Source organism: Lytechinus pictus, chromosome 17 (genome assembly GCF_037042905.1).
Source record: "Lytechinus pictus isolate F3 Inbred chromosome 17, Lp3.0, whole genome shotgun sequence".
NCBI classification, from domain to species: Eukaryota; Metazoa; Echinodermata; class Echinoidea; order Temnopleuroida; family Toxopneustidae; genus Lytechinus; species Lytechinus pictus.
Genome location: NC_087261.1, coordinates 7252076 through 7273246, shown reverse-complemented (window position 1 = coordinate 7273246; position 21171 = coordinate 7252076). Strand labels below are relative to the sequence as shown.

Below are 21171 nucleotides of genomic sequence, written 5' to 3'. Positions count from 1 at the left end.
ATGATGATGATGATGATATTGATGATGATGATGATTTCGACGACGGGGATTTTCACATAATATCAAAAACCTTTCAAATGCTCAGCTTGAATAAAATGTTGGGGGGGGGGAATAAGAGGCCTATATCGTGCATAACTGAAATCTAAATTAGACAATTAAGGTTGGAAAATAAATGTAGTTCCACTTTGATATATTGAAATGTATCCTTTTTATTATATTGTTTTTGCGAATAGAAATGTGAAATAACATAGGTTGAAACCCTTAGCCAAGCACAATGCAAAATTGCAAACGTCACATTTTTAGTTAAAAAACGATAGATTAAAAAAATGAAGAAAAAAATAATGAAGGACGAATATAATTACCTTCCACGAACATCGTGGGAAACTATAAGTGGGAAGCGGGAAGCTCAGTGTAATATCGAAAATGGATTGATCTTATTTCGTAAAAAATGAACGTATGCTACGGAGTAATTATTCAAACTTCCACTGATCTTTATAATGAAAAATGTAGGCATTAATGAGAACACCCATGTGTTATCATATTATATACAGTAAGAATACTATAGTACTAATAGGCAAGTGGGAAAACACGGAAATCTGATAAGCACCAATAAATTGCAGTCAAAATGCTTGTCCATTTAAAATAGAATAATGTTTCTAATTCAATTATATTTATTGACAGCTTTTGTACCACATGTATATTCTATGAACAAGTATAGTAACTAATAGTTATCTACAGATCTAAGAGTATACGAACTGCCATATAATTCGTAAAGTTATCTTCTCGAATCAAAACAACTATTGTTCTTATATTCAGATTAGCGTGCAGATAAGAAGCAAGTATTACTTGAACCGATATGTGCATCTCATTATCATCCACGAGTCCGTTACAGGAATGCAGCGATCAATCCCAACCCTCTCCCCTCCGGCAACAAAAATATATATTCTATATGAATAAATAGGAATTAATAAGGTCATCCCTAATTATCATTGAATACGTCACACTTGACCCCTTTGACCCCGAGACCTGTGACCCGGAAGAGGGATCCAGCAGTATCCTGTTCCTTCAATTCTTCTTCACTGAGGAAAACCTTTGCACACGTCACGTAAAGTTCGTCACGATTTGCCCCGCCCCAACAGCAGCTTGTTATATTCTTCGTCAGGAATTTGATGGTATGAAGTTTTTCGCCTGCGGTGAAAAGAAAATGAAATTAAACTTCCAACAGTACATGATATATAAAACAATTTTGTATAGGTATGACTACTATATACGGTTTAATGACCTCTAAATAACTAGAATAAATTACAAAGAAAATCATGTCCCTGAATATTGTATTGATGACGAGTTTTCGCACCGCCACGCGGAATGAATTTTGGTACACACTTAATGTATCGAAAATGCCCATCAAATGACAATGAACAGCTGGGAGGACTTTGTCGAAACCTGAACAACCGTTTATCCTAAGTCTCGGAGCTGACGAAAAATTGCAAATAATTATTTTATTATGTTGTTTGTCCGAAATCCACGATTATATGATTCACCTATTTTCGACAAAGACTTCTCGGTTACTTTTTGTCATGATGGGCATTTAACAACACATTTTTATGTTTATAAAGCGTTCTGCGTAGCGTTTCGAAAACTCGTCAGTATTACCAAAATCATCATCCCATCTTCTCACCTGTTTTTGGATTGAATCGATGAACCGACCAACCGCCGAATATGGCTATCCATAACATACCCTCTTCATCAATACACATTCCATCGGGAAAACTACCTCCTTTGGGGAAACCAATCACCTGACGTCTGTTTCCTGTCAGTTTGAAATGAAATTTTTGTGAATTTAGAAGAGAAATGAGAATACCTTCATTTTTCAAAGCTCTCCGAGCTAAATTCTCATTGAAAATAACGAACGTTATAATCATGCAAAAAAATCATATTAAATATTCGAGCGATTTTTTCAACGTTTGCATTGTTCTGATGTGAATCCTGAGAAAGATTAGCGGATTATGATCAATGGATATCCTGATATAGGCATAGTGATTACAACTTCTTACAACTCCGAGTTCTTTGTCAGATACTGTTCAAACTCTATCCATTTGCTTGTCTGATTTCTCTTTTTATTAAAAAAATAACCTTCCATACGGGATAATTCTTTCGTTAATGGAATAAATGGAATCCCTCGATCTGGAAGCTAGTGAGTAGATGCTACATAGGTCAGTGTCCAAACATTCGTACCAATTTCACCGGTTTCGATGTAATAATCAAAGGCATCCACACCGTAGGTTAGCGAATCGATGTAATACATAGTTTTGTGATCATTCGTCCACGCCATACGATTTGAAATGTCAACCTGTGGTTTTGGAGAACAAATGTTTTAGAATGTCCAAAACAAATCGATTATTAAGAAAGATATGAAAACATGTGTTACATATATAAAGACCTTTATTTTTAATGACACACGGTATTGTATGATAAAAGGGGAAACATTAACATTAACTGTCGTATTTTCCTTCATAAAAGTACAATAATATCAATTTTCTGTCCAAACATGCCACATATAGGTCAATCAACACTTTCCTATCCACCACCACCATAATTGTCTTTCCATATCCCACTCTTAATATTCTTAATCACTTTGTCCCACTGACAAAACTCTTCGCTTTATATAGCTGACTCATGCATAAGAATCAAAATGAATATACATACATATCTCTTATCAAACCTTCTCTTCCGCTCTCCGTAACCATTCAGTCCCAAGTATTGTTAACATGGTAAATATCCACGGCGACAGTACAGACCCTTGATGCACACCCACCTTAATAGCTGATCATTCAGGAACATCAAGTGGTATACAGACATATAACAAAGGAGAGTTGTTACATCACGTAAAGGTTCTTACATGACATTATCGAGTTTTCGCAAATGCAACGGGGACAGACTGTACAACATAGTGAATATAATTGAAAGTGCAAATCAGAAAGACAGCTGAGAGGTGTGTGTAGTGAACCGGGACAGCAAATCGTCCTAAGATTCGGATCTGACGAAAAATTAAAAATATGTCGTTTGTCTATAGTCCAGTACGACATTGCTGTTTTGATTCACCAATATTCGACAATGGCTGTTTTGCCATGAAGAGATTCTGACAATAGATTCTCTACGTTACAGAAAGCATATGCGTAGTGATTGCAAAAATCCCTATTGAAACCAACGAACCGACATTGTCCCAATGGGGTGATAAATGTTTGGTTCTCTCCCCTATCTTAAAACTATAGTCTTTTGAACATATACTTCTCAAAAGCGATTATATTTATTCTTTTGTATTTCCTGTGAATTGCTAATAATGAGAAACTTACATTCTGTACACATTCACGGACTGTCTTGTTAGGATGTACACAATAGAGGGAGCCCTGTCCTTTATATTCTTCGGGACAGTCCGCAACCGTTTCCTTGTCCATCGATCCTACATGTCGGTCAGATAAAATGAAAAGACAGCATAACAAAAATTGTATAAGAATATATATATATATATATATATATACATTTTTTTAGTTTCTTCAAAAAATTTTACGTGTCTTGCCCCCCCCCCCGGAAAAATTGCGTACGGCCATGAAAAAAAACCGGGGTTTACATCGGTGTAAACACTAGTCCACCTCCTGGACTGTTGTTATTTGGTACGATACGACTACCAAACACATAACACACTACATCCCCAGAACACGCATACACACACCACCTGACGAAACATCGGGGAAAGTGAATTTGTGGGTTAGGTGAATCACTGGGTTAGGCGAATCACTGGGGGTAAGTGAATCAGTGGAGGGCGTGTGTGTGTTGGTTATGTGAGCGCGTGGGGGTATCGGTACGGTCCGATAGGTTTGCCCCTTTGGTTTGCCCAATCAATAAAAATCGTCCAGGACGTGGACTATGTAAACACGAGAGTCCAACATTTAACAACAACAAAAGAACTAGACACCGCTCAAAGGATGTTTTCATTGATATCAAGGTCTCTTCGTCTCATTTCTTGCTATAGTCCGACAACCGGCCTAAAAACATCAAGCACGCATCGAGTTTTAATTACAAGGAAGACGAACCTATACTTTATAAACACCATACTTGATAGCCCCCCCCCCCCACATTCCCTCCTTGGATAATCTAATAAGGCATATATATAATAAGGCATTTAGGAACGCTATACATAGTACACTATATCATAGCGTTTACACTGTAGATCAATTTACAACATTTAAAAGCTACATCTATCCTGGATACAAGTACGTTTTCAACTGTTTCTTAAATCTATGAAGAGAAGCTTGTTCCATTCTTTTGCCGCAGCAACAGTAAAACTACGTTCACCGGCCTTGCTCCGGGTTGCCTGATAGGTTAGTCGAAAATGATCTCCACCTGAACGCAAACCTTCTCGTTTAGGATTGTGAATCTGAAGTGCCCCCTTGATATACATTGGTACATGATCATGAAATGATTTATATACATACAAGAGAATCTTAAATAATATTCTTTGTGTAACTGGTAACCAGTGTAATGCCCTGAATAGCATCATGCCTACGGTCAACTTTGTGAATAATACGTGCTGCCCAGTTTTGCAGACTCTGTAGTCGCCTTAACTATTATAAATTGAAAATTATTGTGAAATTTGTTTGACCATTTTTTTTTCAGTTTTCTATCGTAATTACTATTGATCAACGACCATTATATTACCTTTTACTTACCTACCCAGAATCTTCCCGACGGGTCGCACTTACAATCATTGAACCGTGCACTCTTTTTTATATCGATTTCACAAAATGTTTCGAATTTCCCGGTCTCCCAATCGACGTAGCCCACCTCTCTCCCAACACTCGCCAGAGTCCTCCCGCTAGATGTGGGGACAGCTGCCCCGATTTCGGAATCTGCGTTACAATCGTTACGAAAAAAGTATATAATTCCTTAATGTCATAAACATGTTGACTTAATTTAATTTATGTGTGTGTGTGTGTGTCATGACTTAAACATGGTTACCTTGGATTTTCACCAAACATGCTAAAAGACTTCTAGAAAGTTTTGTTTATGAAACGCACACATTATAAGTTTTAGGGTGCAAAAGGGTTGAAGAGATCAGTGAAACAAAATGATTTCTACATGTTACTTTATAAGACTGGACATGACACAGCTGTATATCTTCAATATTCCAAGTTTTAGATATATATGATCATTATCAGGTTAATCCCTCCCCCCCAAAAAAAAATATATATATATAATAATAATAATTATATACCTGTCTCAAATTTCAACTGTTTCTTTCACCTGTTTTTTTTTTTATTATATACAATACTACAAATACAATCACCTCAAAGAAGCCTGCTACAAACTGACGGACTGTGAAATACTTTGTCGGACTGCCATCAATAAGAAATTGAAAAAAAAGCAGAAAGGGTAATTTTGTGTGAATTAAAGATAAATACTCACGGACAGCAACCTCTTTGGCCTCCTTCGTTACCGGGTTGTAGCTGTGAATGAGCTTTTTAGTGATATCAACGTAAAGAAGTGTATTTGTGACGTCATCCCAATGGGGGCCTTCCAAAAGCTCCCCCATATCCTTCTGAACAACTTCGATAGCCATGACGTCACAAGAATATCTGATCTTCAGATGATTGGAAGTCCTGTTATCTGCGACAAGACGTATGGGGGAAATTTCTGCTAATAAGATTTTGTTTTTTGTTTTTAATCGGAAATTAAGACCCCCAAAAATGTTCGATTATTTTCACAATCCAGGGTGCCGCGTCATGTTGCCATCCAGTGGTAACTTGAATAAAATCCTTGACTTTTTTTTTTTTGGGGGGGGGGGTCTTGACCATTGTTACTTTTGGATGGCATATTTACAATGATATCAACTGTTATGCAATGTTGCCAAGCACTTGTTACATAGAGAGAGCGTTATTTTAATCGTTGATATTACAAAAAATAAAATGAAATGGTCATATTCACGAACTGTTCACTTCGATTACATTATTAACCTACGTTCAGTCAAACAACCCCTTCGTTCGCTTTGTTAGCAGTGCTGGCCAGTGTAAAAAGGTAGAGCCTGTTAGATGTAAAGTAATGAAAATGAAATGATAAAAGAGGAACCTTAGGAATTGAATATCGCATGCCGACTTAAAAAAAAACGATGTCTGAAAATACTCACTGACAGTTGCATCAAAAACAGCAAACCCACGGGGACGTAGAGAGGATACACGGAGTGTTGACTATAATAGCCAGGACCGGTATCAACAGATAAGGAAACTTCCCTCTTGATTTACGCTTTGCGAGTTAGATTTTAGATTTAGATTTTCTTGACTCTATCGATCCACTTTAATGCATGAGAGTACAACTCATTCAGAGTACAGATTAAATATCTGACTGAGGTAAATACAAGGTTTACACAGCAACACTGGGTTTCAAAGTACGAGGTTGACAGGTTTACACAAGAATTTTGGGTTCCAAAGACTGGTCAATGATCAATCGCGGGGTCAAACATATTTAGAGTATGTTTTTCCATGGATCCTACTAGTAGGATCCATGTTTTTTCCAAACCTTTTTTTTTTAAGACTAGCCAAACTTGTTTAGGGTACTTTTTCCCCCAAGCTTTTTCTCCGGGGCTTTTTACTCCTCGTTTCTGAAAAGGGTTCGGGTTCTTCCCGATTGCAAGCAACGACCCTGGGTAACGGGGAAACGGTCGTGAAATTTTCCAAACTTCTTTAGGGGTCATATTCTGGCGACAACTTGTGTCAATGAAGCCTGTGAAAAACCTGTTTAGGTGCTTATTTTGCGCACTGAGAAAAACTCTTTTAAGGGGTGTTTGGACATAATTTTTGTCAAGCATTATTGTGTACAGCAATACATTTGATTGGCCCCCAGGTGCGGATCCATGGGGGTCGATGGCCTCCCCCCCCCCCCCCCGCTCAAAAAAAAAGGGAGGAAGAGGTGAAAACGAAGAGAAGAAAAAAGAAAGGGGGAAAGGGGAAAGAAGAGAAGAAAAAAAAGAAAGGAAAAGGAGGAAAGAAGATAAGAAAAAAGAGAGAGAGAAAGAAGGAAAAGGAAGAAATGAAAAAAAGAGATAGGAAGACGGGGAAGGAAGAGAAGACAAAAAAGAGAGAGGAAGAAGGAGAAAAGAGAGAGCAAGAGGGGGAAGAAAAGAAGAAAGAGAGAGGGAGAAAGGAAGAGAAAAAAAGAGGGAAATGGGGGAAAGAAGAGAAGAAAAGGAGAGGATGAAGGTGAAAGGAAGAGAAGAAAGAGAGAGTGAGGAAGAGGGGAGGAAGAAAATTTAAAAAAAAGAGGGAGAGAGGGAGAAATGGAGAGAGAAAATAGGGGATAAAAGAAGAAAAGCAAAAAGAGAGAGGTAAAAAGAAAGAGAAGAAAAAAGATAGGAAAGGGGGAAGAAAAGAGAGGGGAAGAGGGGCAAGGAAGAGAAGAAAAAGAGCGAGAGGGGGAAGAGGGGAAAAGAAGAAAAATAGAGAGAGGAAGAGGGGAAAGGAAGAGAGAAAGAAAAAGAGGGAAGAGGAAAAAGGAAGGGGGAGGAAAATAAAAAGAAAAAAAAAGGAGTGGGAAAAGGGGCGCCAGATTGATGTTCGAACTAGGGGGTGCCGAATTGATGTTGAACTAGGGAGGGGCGCCGAACTGATGTTCGAACTAGGGGGCGCCAAATTGATGTTTGAACTAGGGGCGCCAAATTGATGCTCGAATTAGGGGGCACCAAATCGATGCTCGAACTAGGGGGCGCCGAATTGATGTCCGAACTAGGGGGCGCCGGGGCGCCAAATTGATGTTTGAACTAGGAAGGGGAGCCGATTTCATGTTCAAAACAGGGGCACAAAATTGATGTTCAAAATTGGGGCGCCAGATTGATGTTTGAACTAGAGGGCGCCGAATTGATGTTCGAACTAGGGGGACGCCAAATTGATGTTTGTAGTAGGGGGCACCGAATTGATGTTGAACTAGGGAGGGGCGACGAATTGTTGTTCAAAATAGGGGGCGCCAAATTTATGTATGAAACTAGTGGGGCCTGGGCACCCAATTGATGTTGAACTAGTGACGGGCGCCGAATTGATGTTCGACCCAGGGGCGCCAAATGGATGTTTGAACTAGGGGGCGCCGAAATGATATTAGAACTAGGGGAGTGCCGAGTTGATGTTCAAAATAGGGGCGAAAATTGATGTTCAAAATAGGGGCGCCAGATTGATGTTTGAACTAGGGGGCGCCAAATTGTTGTTCGAAGTATAGGGGGCGCCGATTGGATGCTCGAATTAGGGGGCACCAAATTGATGTTCGAACTAGGGGGCGCCGAAATGATGTTCGAACTATAGGGGAGTGCCGAATTGATGTTCGAACTAGGAAAGCGCCAATTCGATGTTTGACCAGAGGCGACAAATCCATGTTATTAAGAGGGGGGGGGGGGGGCAAAGTCATATTCCACATGGGGGCGCCAAATTTATGTTCAACCGAGGGCCCCAAATTGACCTTAAACAAAGGGGGTGCCATGCAATTTCAAGTTCGAACGGGGACGCAACATTGCTCGTTGTCTGTTTACAGTGAGATACGTGTCCTGTCCAAAGAGTTTAAATGCGGCTGAATTAAAACATCCCGTTTTACGGTAATTTACAAAAACAATGTGCGCGTGTTAGAAGTCTGTTAAGTGAGATAGGTATCTTGTTCAGGGTCACAAAAAGGGCTGAATATAAAACTCAGCTCGCGCTACGCACTCGAAATATTTGATTACTGAGGTGGGTATCCTCTCCACCATGAGGAAATGAGTCTCAGTCAATAGGGACATCTTGTGGGAGAGATGATGAGATGACGAGATCTCATGCAGATCAAAGATCTTATCACCAGGGGGGGGGGGCGTTTCATGAAAGGACTTGTCGGACGTTTTATCCGACAAGTCCCATTTTATCCGACAGTTACCATAGGGACAGTGCCTCTCAGCCAATCAAAATCATGGAAAGATGTCAGATCTGACAACTTGTTGGATGAAAATATTGATGAAACGCTCCCCTGATCATCTCTTTCACTGGATGTAGACATGACGAGATCCACGATATTGTCATCTGATCATCTCTCCCCACAAGATGTAAAGACATGACGAGATCTAAGACCTTATCATCTCATATTTTTCCCTAAGAGATGTAGACATGACGAGACGACATTTTTTGATCGTCTGGGTGGCCATTTTTAAGCTTCCATAGTTTCTTTTTTGTCTCTATCTGGCTCTCTCTGATTCTCTCAGTCTTCCTCCTTTCTCGTTTGATTACTGGGCCCCGTCTTACAAAGAGTTGCGATTGATCCGATCAACCATAACTATGGACGGCCAGCAACGTCAACATCTAAAATGCAAATTTGTTCAAAATAATTCCTAGATATGAAGTATGTCCATACATTCATCATTTCTTTGAGAATTAAATGTTCTTTAAAGGTCAAGTCCACCCCAGAAAATTGTTGATTTGAGTCGATAGAGAAAAATCAAACAAACATATGCTGCAAATTTCATCGAAATCGGATGTAAAATAAGAAAGTTATGACATTTTTAAGTTTCGCTTATATTTCACTAAACAGTTAAATGCACAACTCAGCAATATGCAAATGAGAGAGTCAATGATGTCCATCACTCACTATTTCTTTTGTTTTTTATTGTTTGAATTATACAATATTTCAATTTTTACAGATTTGACAAGAAAGGACCAACTTAACTTAACCATACACTGTTAAAATAATGGTAATTCTACATGTTCAGGGAGAAATAAAACTTTGTTTCACTTGACAAGGAGGAGAAAATAAGAATATTTCATATTTCATATAATAAAATACAAAAGAAATAGTGAGTGGGTGACGTCATCAGTCTGCCAATTTGCATACCGACCAGGATGTGCATACAACTGTTTTGTGAAATTAAGCGAAACTTTGAAATGTCATAACTTTCTTATTTTACATCCAATTTTGATGAAATTTTCAGTGTTTTGCTTGTTGGATTTTTTCCCTTTTTTTCAAATCAACTTTTTGTTGGGGTGGACTTGTCCTTTAAGTTTAGAGACGACATTGTGCAAATTTCCTGCAGGAAAAAAGTATGGTATGGATGGATTTCCATAGAGTTGAGATTGATTGGATCAGTCGTGACTCTTTGTAAGACGGGGCCCTGTTATACTATCCACGTCAATAAGTCATAAAACAATGTTGCGTGCGTATTTGTTTTTAATACGATTTTATCTTAGAAACAGAACATAAGTGGCAACAGAATGTTTAACTCATAATATCAAAAGACATGTAGTCGGTACCAGGGGGAGGGGTGCCGTGGGCGACCACCTCCCCCTATAATCACGATGATATTTCACGTAGTGAAAAAAAAGCATGAAAGGAGGGGGGAAGAGGGCAAAAAGGGAAGAAAGAATTCAAAATGTATAAGAGTTCTAGGATGTGTGACTCTATGATACCTCTATAATTAGAAAAAAAAATATGACGTCACTTTAAGGCATCTTTGGCCTGTCTCTCAAACATTATGGGACGCCCCTGCCGGCTGGAAGAACATGGAGCGTTGTGGCCCAGTGGATTAATCTCCGGACTTTGAAACAGAGGGTCGTGGGTTCGAATCCCAGCCATGGCGTAATTTCCTTCGGCAAGAAATTTGTCCACATTGTGCTGCACTCAACCCAGTTGAGGTGAACGGGTACCTGGCACGAATTTATTCCTTGAAATGCGTGTGCGCTGTAATCTTACTAATTACGGCTGCCAAGCTACAGCTGGTGTAATAATATCCAAGTCCTTTGGAAGCGCATAGAGACATCATTCATGTGATATGCGCTATACAATAACTGTAAAATATTATTATCGTTATTATTAAATGCAGGGCAAACAAGATTGTCATAGATTCCAGCTGAAAAAAAAATCGAAAAAAAATAGACGAAATGAAAAATATTATAAAATGAGCAGCACACGTTACGCTGTTCATGGACATTGTCATTATAAATATAAATCATAATCACGGAGTAATGATTTCTTATTGAACATTGCTATGGCAAGTAATGGTAACTATGATAATTGACATCAATGATAAAAAAAAGTGGCACATGTTGTTTAAACTGAATACAAAATATTTAAGCGAGACATTATTTTACGTTCCAATCAAGAATTATGGTGTCTTTTTCACCAAACAATTCAAATTTATTATATCAACCGTCACGAATTAGCAACGCTCCGATATTTCTTCCGCATAGAATGGTGCATGTATCTTTACAAAAATGGCATTATATTAGAATAACGGGCAAGACTCAAAGTTAAATCAATGATATGTTTACAAGACGAGAAATAGAAAAATAATTGGTTCCCACTTTTTTGGAATAAAACATCACCACTAATTGTCTTTGAATACGTCACACTTGACCCCTTTGACCCCTAGGTCAGTAACCCGGAAGATGGAACCAGCAGTATCTTGTTCCTTGAGTTCATCCGGTTTGAGAAAGTGTTTTGCACACGTCACGTAAAGTTCATCGCGATTGGCCCCGCCCCAGCAACAGCTTGTGATGTTCTTGGTTGGAAATTTGATGGACCGAAGTTTTTCGCCTGGAAAGGAAGATAAAAACAATTGTGGGAATTTCAAATTGGTAAATTCTAGTACGAATTTATATCAATGACACGTATCAGCAAAAATTGATCAACGAGTTTTTAAGCATGTTAAGCGGGAATCATTCAAATAGAATCCAGATGGTGAAGAGGGGTAATAGAATCAGGGCAAATCAAATGTTTAATTCTTTTAACGAGTTCGATTGGGAACTTCTATTGACAAGCAAAAATAAAATAAAAAAGGAAACCACTTCACAGTAGGCAAACAAATTCACAATAAGCAAACAAGTCAGTAATCCCTTTGTATATGAGTGTTATAACAGATCCAAAAATAGTTTAATAATTCAATTCATTTATTTCCACTTAAAGATTTTTTAAAATTCATACATAATATAAAAACATACTAGGTAATACAAATATCTTTGGTGGTAGTATCATAAAAAGCACATAAATCGCTTGTTGGAAATGATCCTCCCAAATTATGTACACAACAAAAATAAATAAACTACAGATACATTAAAAACGCACATCAGATTTTAAATAAAAAGAATTATTTGTTTTGCATAGGCTCTGCCCGTGAGTAATTTGATGCATTGTTCGTATTATTGAATACATTGATCTTTTTCAATCTCTAGACCCTTGAGGAAATCAGTTTACATAACTGAAAATGCCACCTTGATTAAATCAATAATGAAATAATAATTAAATGATAATAATACTAAAACAATAATAATGATAATGATATAGCATTATATATGTTAATAACATTATCTAGTTGCCTATTCAATGGTGCACTATATATTACTCTAGCTCTTCGCTCTAGCTGCTAATGGCGCTTGGTGCATTCAAGGAATTAATCCTGCAGGGTACCCATTCACCTCACTTCCGTTGAGTGCAGCACAATGTAGATCAATTTCTTGCCGAAGGAATGGGGGCCATGGGTTGCATAACAAATAAATAAATAAATAAATAAATACTTTTAAGAAGCTCATTCTTATTAATCTACTAACCTGTTTTGGGGTTATATCTGTTAACAGCCCATCCATCAAACAAGGCGACCCATAGCATACCCTCATCGTCAATACACATACCATCCGGTACACCGTCTGACTTTGGAACGCTGATTGCCTGTCGTCTGTTTGCTGTGAGGTTTCATAAGGAATTTGAAGAAGATAAAGAAGAATAGGATCAATTCGGAAGAGCTCTGCAGATGACTATAACTCACAAGTTATGCTTTCAACTTAGCCCCCCCCCCCCCCCCATTCTTCACTGGTTTTAATTCTCATTGTGAATAAACTCCTATTTGTCTCAAGAACCATTTATTCCATTTCATGATATGTTATACCCATGTCAACCAATGTAAAATGGTTGTATATTATGTGAATGATGGAAATAAACTGAACTAAATTTCGAATGTTCAGGGGCATTTATCAATAGAACTGTTGTTTATGATCTCTTTGTGAACCTTCTCTGGTTGATGGTATATGCGTGTTTTCCTTAATTGGGACCTACTTAAAAATATTAAGATAAAGTACTATACTTTGTTATTATAATAACAAACGAATGAGGCAAAAGTTTCGAAGAGGTGCAATTCCCAGAAAAGTCGTGAGCGAGCGAATCAAAGCGAATGAGCAAAACAAGACCCCAACCCTTTTGAACATAATTTTCGTAACGTGATAATTTCACTATTTTTGACCCCTTCATAATTTTTTTTTCTTGCCGACCAACCAAAAAGTTCAATAATGATATTTCTCCTGAGTCGAAATAGGGGTGGACATCTATTAAAAGCTTTCAGTAGCAACCTAAACAAAATATCCTGTGGAAACTTTGTATCCTCTTTGAAGTCACTTATCTATAATTAAAGGAAATTCATAACCCAGGGCATCGTTCTTGTTCATTTCCCTTCTTTTCTTAACCCTAACTAGGCCGGGCTTTTTTGGCTGTTCTGTGGCCGGGGGGGGGGGGGGTTGATTCAACCCCCCCCCCCCCCCCCCCCTGAGATCTCGGCCGCCGATCGCGCGAGCGCTGCAAAAATTTGCACGCTAGTGTGCGATGTAATGTAAAATTTTCCAAAATAATGAGATTTTATTTTATATGAATTAATTATGCTACATGTAATTTATGCATAAATCATACTTTTTGCTCTAATTCACTAAATAAAGCTCCTAGAATGCTAATTTTTGGTAAAAATATTCTTTGTAGCATTCTTAACAATGGCAATTGAAAAAAACTTCGGTTTGGAAATAAATTTCTTATGTATTTTATTGTTTTATGAATTTCTTATGTATTTCTCTGTTTTCCAACCTTTTGTTTTTCTTTGTTTTTTTCACCAGATTTATTGCACAATCTTTTTTAAGCATTATTATGCTAAAATCAATTGCTTTCAGCTGTTTAAAGTAAAAATAATCATATCTTTATGAATAAGATGAGAAAACTCAATTTGCATTGACTTTGTACACAAAATCACGTTTTGGAACAATTTTTGGTCTGACATGCACTTACAAAATGTTGCATAATTTCGGAACCGCGTACCCGGGCGTCGTAAATTTGGTCTCAAAAGATGCGCGAGACTTAAAAGTATAAACTCTGCGAGTGGCGCAGCGGAATGATCGCAGAAAATGTTGAGGGGGGGTGATTCAACCCCCCCCCCCCGGCCATTTTAGGGTTAAAGTGTACAAAGGCAAGCGACCTAATGTGTTTGAAGGACAAGTCCACCCCAACAAAAAGCTGATTTGAATAGAAAGAGAAAATACAAACAAGCATGACACGGAAAGTTTCATCAAAATCGGATGTAAAATGAGAAAGTTAAATATTTTAAAGTTTCGCTTAGTTAAAAAAAAAGAGTTATATGCACATCCTGTACGATATGCAAATGGGGGAACCGATGACATCACCCACTAACTATTTCTTTTGTATTTTATTACATGAAATATGAAATATTTTTATTTTCTCGTCATTATCATGTGAAACGAAGTTTCATACTTCCCTGAACACGTGGATTTACATTATTTTAACATTTTGTGGTTTAGGCAAGGAAGTCCTAATTGTCAAATTCGTAAAAATTGAAATATTGTATAATTCAAACAATAAAGAAAACAAAAGAAATAGTGAGTGAGTGACATCATCGACTCTCTCATTTGAATATTACTGAGTTGAGCATAGAATTGTTTTGTGAAAAATAAGCGAAACTTAAAAATGTCATTATTTTCTTATTTTACATCCGATTTCGATGAAGTTTTTAGCGTTATTCATGTTTGTTTTTCTCTATTTATTTAAATCAACTGTTTTCTGGGGTGGACTTGACCTTTTAATAAAACGATGCGTTCATGCCCAGTGAGGCGCTGTGCCATCGTATACATCCAGGGTCCCGTAACACAAAGGTTAGCGATTGATCGTACGCTTGATTTTCACGATTGATTGTACATTGTAGTCAATGGAATCAATCGTAGAAAATTGTTCTAAGATCATTGCTAAGCTTTGTGATACGGAACCCAGATCCAGATCTAGATCCAGACAAACGTTTGACTATAATTATCATTAAAGATTTCGTTTTGGTTTGTAAGAGAATATGGGATAATTCCTACCAATTTCACCGGTTTCGATGTTATAATCAAAAGCATCCACGCCGTACGTCAGCGAATCGATGTAATACATAGTTTTGTGGTCATTTGTCCACGCCATGCCATTTGAAATGTCAACCTGTAATTTATGGATGAGTAGAAAAATGTTACAAATGGTAGGTAAGCTTTGAATCATTTCTATCAGGCAATGCAATTATAATGACCTTTCTCCCTAATTCATCCTTCTTACCCTGGTATAGTATTAATAGGGATTCTGACATTTTTGAAGTGCCATCCCCTTGTTTTCTCAAGTAAAAGCATGACAATATTTTTTTAATACCGAAGGAAAGTAAAACACGAGAAAATTGAACAAAAAATATATCGCCTGTAAATATACAGAACACGCTGTGGTATCTGAACCATTGGAGTCGAAATATTACACATTTTTTCTCAAATTTTGCACAATTGCAATTAACAAAAACCATAAAAGGATCGTCAAATTAACTGTACGATTACCCCCCCCCCCCCCTCCAAACAAAACAAAAGAAAACCTGCGTACATTCTGCACAAACTCTCGGACTGTTTTGTCGGGACTCAAACAAAAGAGGGAGCCCTGTCCTTTTTTGGTTTCTTCCGAGCTTGTCGACGGATCTTGGACAGCCATCGTTCCTTTAAGTAAAGGAAAAGCAGGCGAAAAAGAGGGAGAACGGATCAAAATTCAAATGAAGGGAAATGGATATAAATAATCGTTATTGTCTCAATGATCAATGCCTCTATTATGTGTCACCACTATTCAAATTCATGCTACTTCTATGTTCAAAATATAACCAAAATCCACCATCACCACCACCATGACCACTCCTAACAGGCTCCTATACTACTAATATCGTCGGCGCAAGTAAGCCCATAACCTTATGCCACTATCATGAAATCATTTTCTTGTAGAATGATTGCGCGAATTCGGGGGGTGGCTTTCGGGGCCCTGGCCTCCCGGGTAGGCGAAAAAGGGGGCGCCAAAAAAGAGAAAGAAAAGAGAGGGGAAGGGAAAAAAAGGGAGGGAAAGAAGAAAAGAAAAAAAGGGAAAGAAAGGGAAAAGGAAAAATTAAGAGGGAAGGGGCGCCGAATTTATGTTTTACTTAGGGGCGCCGAATTGATGCTCGACCTAGGGGCGCCGAAGTTATGTTCAACCTAGGGGGCGCCGAATTTTTAGTGTACCTAGGGGCGCCCAATTTTTAGTGTACCTAGGGGCGCCCAATTGATGTTCGACATAGGCGGGCCGAATCGATGTCTTACCTAGGGAAGGGCGCCGAAATTATGTTTTACTAAGTGGCGCCGAATTTATGTTCGACCTAGGGGGTGCCGAATTGAAGTTCGACATAGGGCCGACGAATTGATGTTAAACCTAGGGGTGCGTCGGATTGATGTTCAACCTAGGGGGCGCCGAATTGAAGTCCGACCGAGGGGCGCGGAATTGATGCTCGACATAGGGGCGCCAAATTCATGTTTCACATGGGGACGCCAAACTCATGTTTGCTCGCATCAAAATTAATGCTTAGTTGGATGCCCATCCTGTTCATGATTACCAAAAGTCTTTAGAAAGTCAAAATTTTAGGTCAGAATATAAAAAAAATCATCTCGCTCTTCGCGCTCGGATCAATTGTTTAGGAAGGTGACAATCCTGTTCATGGTTGGATAAAGTGCGTACAACATGTACAATGTCCAACTTTGGGTCGGAAGATCATAAATTTTCAGCTCGCGCTTCGCGCTAGCATAAAATGTTTTGTTAGACACTCGTCCTGTTCATGACTACCAAAAATACTTACTCAAATGTCCAAATTTGAAATCAGAATATAGAAAATTTTCAGCTCGCGCTTCGAGCTCGCATCAATTGTTTAAATAGATACTCATCCTGTTCATGGTCACAAAATGTGCTTTGAATGAGAAGTTTTGGGTAAGAATATCGCACTTAATTAGATGCTCATAATTACAGAAAGTGCTTATGATGTCGAAATTTTAAGGCAGAATATAAAAATGTTCAGCTCGCGCTTCGCGCTCGCATCAATTGCTAAATGAGATGACCATCCTGTTCATGATTACCAAGAGTGCTTAGAATATCCAAATGTTAGGTCAGAATATCATTTTTTCAGCTCGCGCTCGCGCAATTGTTTAAATAGCTACCCATCCTGTTCATGGTTACAAAAAGTGCTGAGAATGTCCACTTTTGGGTCGGAAATTCAATAATTGTCAGCTCGCGCTTTGCGCTCGCATAAAATGTTGAGATAAATAAAGTGACGATCCTGTTCATGGTTAGATTAAATGCTTGGAATGCCCAACCTTGGATCGGAAAATCAACAAATTTTAAGCTCGCCATCGCGCTCGCATAAAATGATTTGTTAGATACCCATCCTGTTCATGATTACCAATAGTGCTTATAATGTCCAAATTTTAGGTTAGAATATTTAAAATTTCAGCTCGCGCTTCGCGCTTGCATCAATTATTTAGATATATACCCATCGTGTTCATGGTTACAAAAAGTGCTTAGAAGTCCAGTTTCGGGTCGGAAATTAACAAACTGTCAGCTCGCGCTTTGCGCTCGCACAAAATGTTGAGATAATCCTATTCTTGATTACTAAAAGTGCTTATAGATTTTCCAAATTTGAGGTCAGAATAGCAAAAATGTTCAGCTATAGCGTCAATATACTAATCATGTTCACGGTTGCAAAGTTGCTTAGAATGTCCAATCGGGACACATATTATAGATGAAAATACCCCCCCCCCCCCCCCCGTTGGCGAAAACTGGATCCGCCCCTGGTAAAGAAATTACAGCTCCCGCACATACAATTTTAGAAGGGCCCGCCACCTGACGACTCTTATGAAAAGCTAAACTAAATAGAAACCCAAAAGTCCTTAAATTCTATGGTTTTGGTCGCATTTATTCTTTTCAGAAAGTGGTATTACAACATATTCATGGATATTTTATTTTAATTAACACGTTTGGAAAAAAGTGGTCATCGATTGCCTTCTTTTCTCGTGATTATGAAATAACATAATTCAAATTGCATTCAACAGTTTAAGGTATCTATGATTGCCTGGTGGGTGGGGGCGCCATTTTCCGAAAAGTTCACAGGGGTACCAAAATTAGGTCCGGCACTACGGGGTGCAAACTCATGGATACGCGCCTGGAACGCCGTTTAACTCCAACAATTTCTATTAGAAATAACAATATTACTAACTGTTGTTTAATATAGATTAAGCCCATTCTCATCGTTATAATATGATTCTGTAAAATAGTCCGTACTTTTCCTCGGAAGTCTTTGCTTTAACAACAAGCACTAAGCGCTATAAGGTGCACCTTTAATGTCCGATAATATTTTCCTAATTCTTCTGGCTGTACCAAGTTTAGTTGAAGAAATGGATAGATCAATACTTTATCAAATTACCTAAATAGAATCTTCCTGCTGGATCGCACTTGCAGTCATTGAATCTGGTTCCCTTTTTTAGATCTATTTCACAAAATGTTTCGAATTTTCCGGCATCCCAGTTGATGTAGCCCACCTCTCGTCCAACACACGCCATAGTTCTTCCACTGGTTGTGGTCACAATTGCCCCTACGGCATCATCTGGATGAATCGGGTGTCAAATTGTAATTATTATCATGATTATTAACAGGAGAATATTCAAAATTATAAATTAAACAACAATATTGGCCTACTAGTTGCGCAATGTACCAAAATGTTGAGGGAGCAAGATATGGCGTATGGCGTAGAATTTATAAAAAGATGCGAGCGAGCAAAATTTTGACAACTTATTTTCCAAAAACCCAATTTTGTGATAGATTTGTACATGATATTCAGAAAATAGTATCATACTTCACCCTTCTCTCTGTCCTTTTCTCTCCTTGTCTCATTTTTTCTTGGTCGTAATTTTTTAGGGGGAAGAGCCCCCACCCCCCCCCCTAACCCCAATCTGTACGACACTGCAATATACAGTTTCTTATGGAAACACCCAGCAATTATGCGTGTAATGTTTCATATTTCATCATTATATTGATGATGATAAGAATGGACCAGAGCTATTCTGGAATGGACATGTAGTTAGCGCCATTTATCTAGATATAACCCCCTCTAGATTTTTTTTTCTCGACCAAGAAAAAAGGAAGGAAAGGGAAAGAGAGAAGGTGAAATATTGTATTATTGTCAAATAAAAATGTAAACATTTTTGCTTGCTCGCTTCGCTCGCAACATTTTATAAATTTTGCTCGATATCCACCATATCTGGCTCCCTCAACATTTTTGGCTCAGTACGCCACTGCATGGGTGAAATCAATGATAGACCCTCAAACTCAATATGATTTATTGATTTATGACACATTTCTTTATAATATCTCGAGTTAAACTACAATTTTAGACCAAAGTTTATACCCGAGTTCAGAAAGCAGGCTTCATAGTGTTTATGGATATAAATCATCATTATCGAATATTCGACCTTTGCCTTCCTATAACCTTGAAAATTGTATCTCGTGACCCCATTATGAATTTCACGTGATCATGCGATATGTCCAAGTCCAATGTTGTAACACTCCTGGCATAGGCGGCACCATTGCACGTTGAAAAAGAAGGACGTTTATTATTTAAGAATAGCTATTTAAGAATACTTGAACATACTTATCAATGGCAAGTATATTATCTGATTATGATCCATTCTGGGCTTACCATCGAAAATATTCACACTTTTCCAATAGCTTTACTAAAATAATTAGTGTTTGACAATTTATGGGATCATTGGTCCCTACAATTATGATCAAATCATACTTACGGACTTCGACCTTTTTAGCTTCCTTTGTCACGGTGTTGTAAGAATGAACGAACTTGTTAAAGATATCAACATACAGAAGGGTATTGGTGACGTCGTCCCAATGAGGTCCTTCCAATAGGTATCCCGTATCCTTCTGAACAACCTCAACAGCCATGATGTCACAATGTACACTGGTCAAAGTATGGTTGGCCTATTCTGCTAGACCAAAATGAAATAAATGTCGTGACTTTGGTGTGACACAGGGTTCAATAGTTGGCCCATTTCCTTTCATATTACATGAAAAACAATATTACATGAAAAATAGCTGTCATGGATAATAACATTTTATGATGCAATGATCCCTCCCCCCTCCCGCTAAAACATTTATCAATGGACAAAAGTCGGCCTCTAAAACTATTGTGTCCAATCCGACTGGACCCGCCCTTCCCCGACCTACCTTCGCAAATCAGAGCACAATCGGGAGTTTGTTTTGGGGTAGGCCAGGGGACAAGAAAATGAGGAGAAATTGAATGAGTGTTTTAAATTTGCTGGGAGGTCAACGACGAAGGCGCTCGTGCAATTATTTTAAAATTAAGATCCGGTTTGTGATGGTGAGAGTAATTGATAATGGCATTTTCTCCTGCGACAATTGCTGCAGTCTTTATACCTCAGAGGCCATATCTAGGGTTATAGGTATGATTGTGATATAGTTTTTGGTTCAGAATAATCTAACGAAAAGACTATGGTTCATTCAGTTTTGGAGGTTAAGTTTTATGGGTTAACGTGCAGATTTTCCATCGGAGCAGTTGGCGCTGGAGCAAATGTCACTCTAGTCATGCTAGTAATAGCTTGTGAGTGACAATGAGCATCACCAATACAGTAACATTTAAATATGAAAATTGTAAAGCCAGTGCCATTCTATATCTGTGTTTACTTACGCTTCTTCGATCGCTTGTGGATGTTGTTTCCCTTCAACTAAGGCTCTGGTTGTATTGATCGCAATTATCGGCAAGAACGTGCGATTATGAAAATAATACACCCTCAATACAGCTGAAATGAATCAAGATGTGTGAGAGGGTGTATACGTGCGCACATCCCTCGCCTGGATATGGGTAATGTCTAAGGTGAGTTGTTACAGATGATTAGATCGGGTGAATGGGGAATAAATCACGATATCGTAGGTCAAAGTCCCAACACAATCGGTTGCAATTGCAGTATTGTATCTGCAAGATAT

General features: G+C 38.3%; 2 protein-coding genes across 3 annotated transcripts; both read right to left on the bottom strand.

Moving 5' to 3' along the window:
* Positions 1–636: 636 nt before the first annotated feature.
* Positions 637–6936, bottom strand: LOC129279977 (regucalcin-like). The gene is made up of 7 exons (XM_064112196.1): positions 6182–6936; positions 5464–5664; positions 4728–4907; positions 3354–3460; positions 2236–2350; positions 1679–1810; positions 637–1188 (listed from the first exon to the last, which is right to left on the bottom strand). Exons 2-7 carry the CDS (start codon positions 5615–5617, stop codon positions 980–982), a joined length of 897 nt encoding a protein of 298 aa, XP_063968266.1. The 5' UTR covers positions 5618–5664; positions 6182–6936; the 3' UTR covers positions 637–979.
* A 2743-nt stretch (positions 6937–9679) lies between these two features.
* Positions 9680–21171, bottom strand: LOC129279958 (regucalcin-like). 2 transcript variants are annotated; one of them, XM_064112425.1, is made up of 7 exons: positions 20876–21171; positions 19959–20153; positions 18584–18763; positions 15703–15812; positions 15168–15282; positions 12594–12725; positions 9680–11583 (listed from the first exon to the last, which is right to left on the bottom strand). In XM_064112425.1, exons 2-7 carry the CDS (start codon positions 20110–20112, stop codon positions 11375–11377), a joined length of 900 nt encoding a protein of 299 aa, XP_063968495.1. In that variant the 5' UTR covers positions 20113–20153; positions 20876–21171; the 3' UTR covers positions 9680–11374. The 2 variants fall into 2 exon arrangements, with proteins under 2 accessions (XP_063968495.1, XP_054771992.1); XM_054916017.2 differs by having other exon boundaries at positions 10206–11583; positions 19959–20156; positions 20876–20950.

Bases quoted from the DNA above. Each gene is read 5' to 3' on its own strand.
- LOC129279977 (XM_064112196.1), bottom strand. From the start codon at position 5,617: ATGGCTATCGAAGTTGTTCAGAAGGATATGGGGGAGCTTTTGGAAGGC. The intron at 2,351-3,353 runs GTAAGTTTCTCA...CCAAAACCACAG, and splicing joins TCCGTGAATGTGTACAGAAT to GTTGACATTTCAAATCGTAT. The intron at 1,189-1,678 runs GTGAGAAGATGG...TTTTCACCGCAG, and splicing joins TCGATTCAATCCAAAAACAG to GCGAAAAACTTCATACCATC.
- LOC129279958 (XM_064112425.1), bottom strand. From the start codon at position 20,112: ATGGCTGTTGAGGTTGTTCAGAAGGATACGGGATACCTATTGGAAGGA. The intron at 18,764-19,958 runs GTAAGTATGATT...CGATTCATCCAG, and splicing joins AGCTAAAAAGGTCGAAGTCC to ATGATGCCGTAGGGGCAATT. The intron at 15,813-18,583 runs GTAATTTGATAA...CTTTACTTAAAG, and splicing joins AGCAGGAAGATTCTATTTAG to GAACGATGGCTGTCCAAGAT.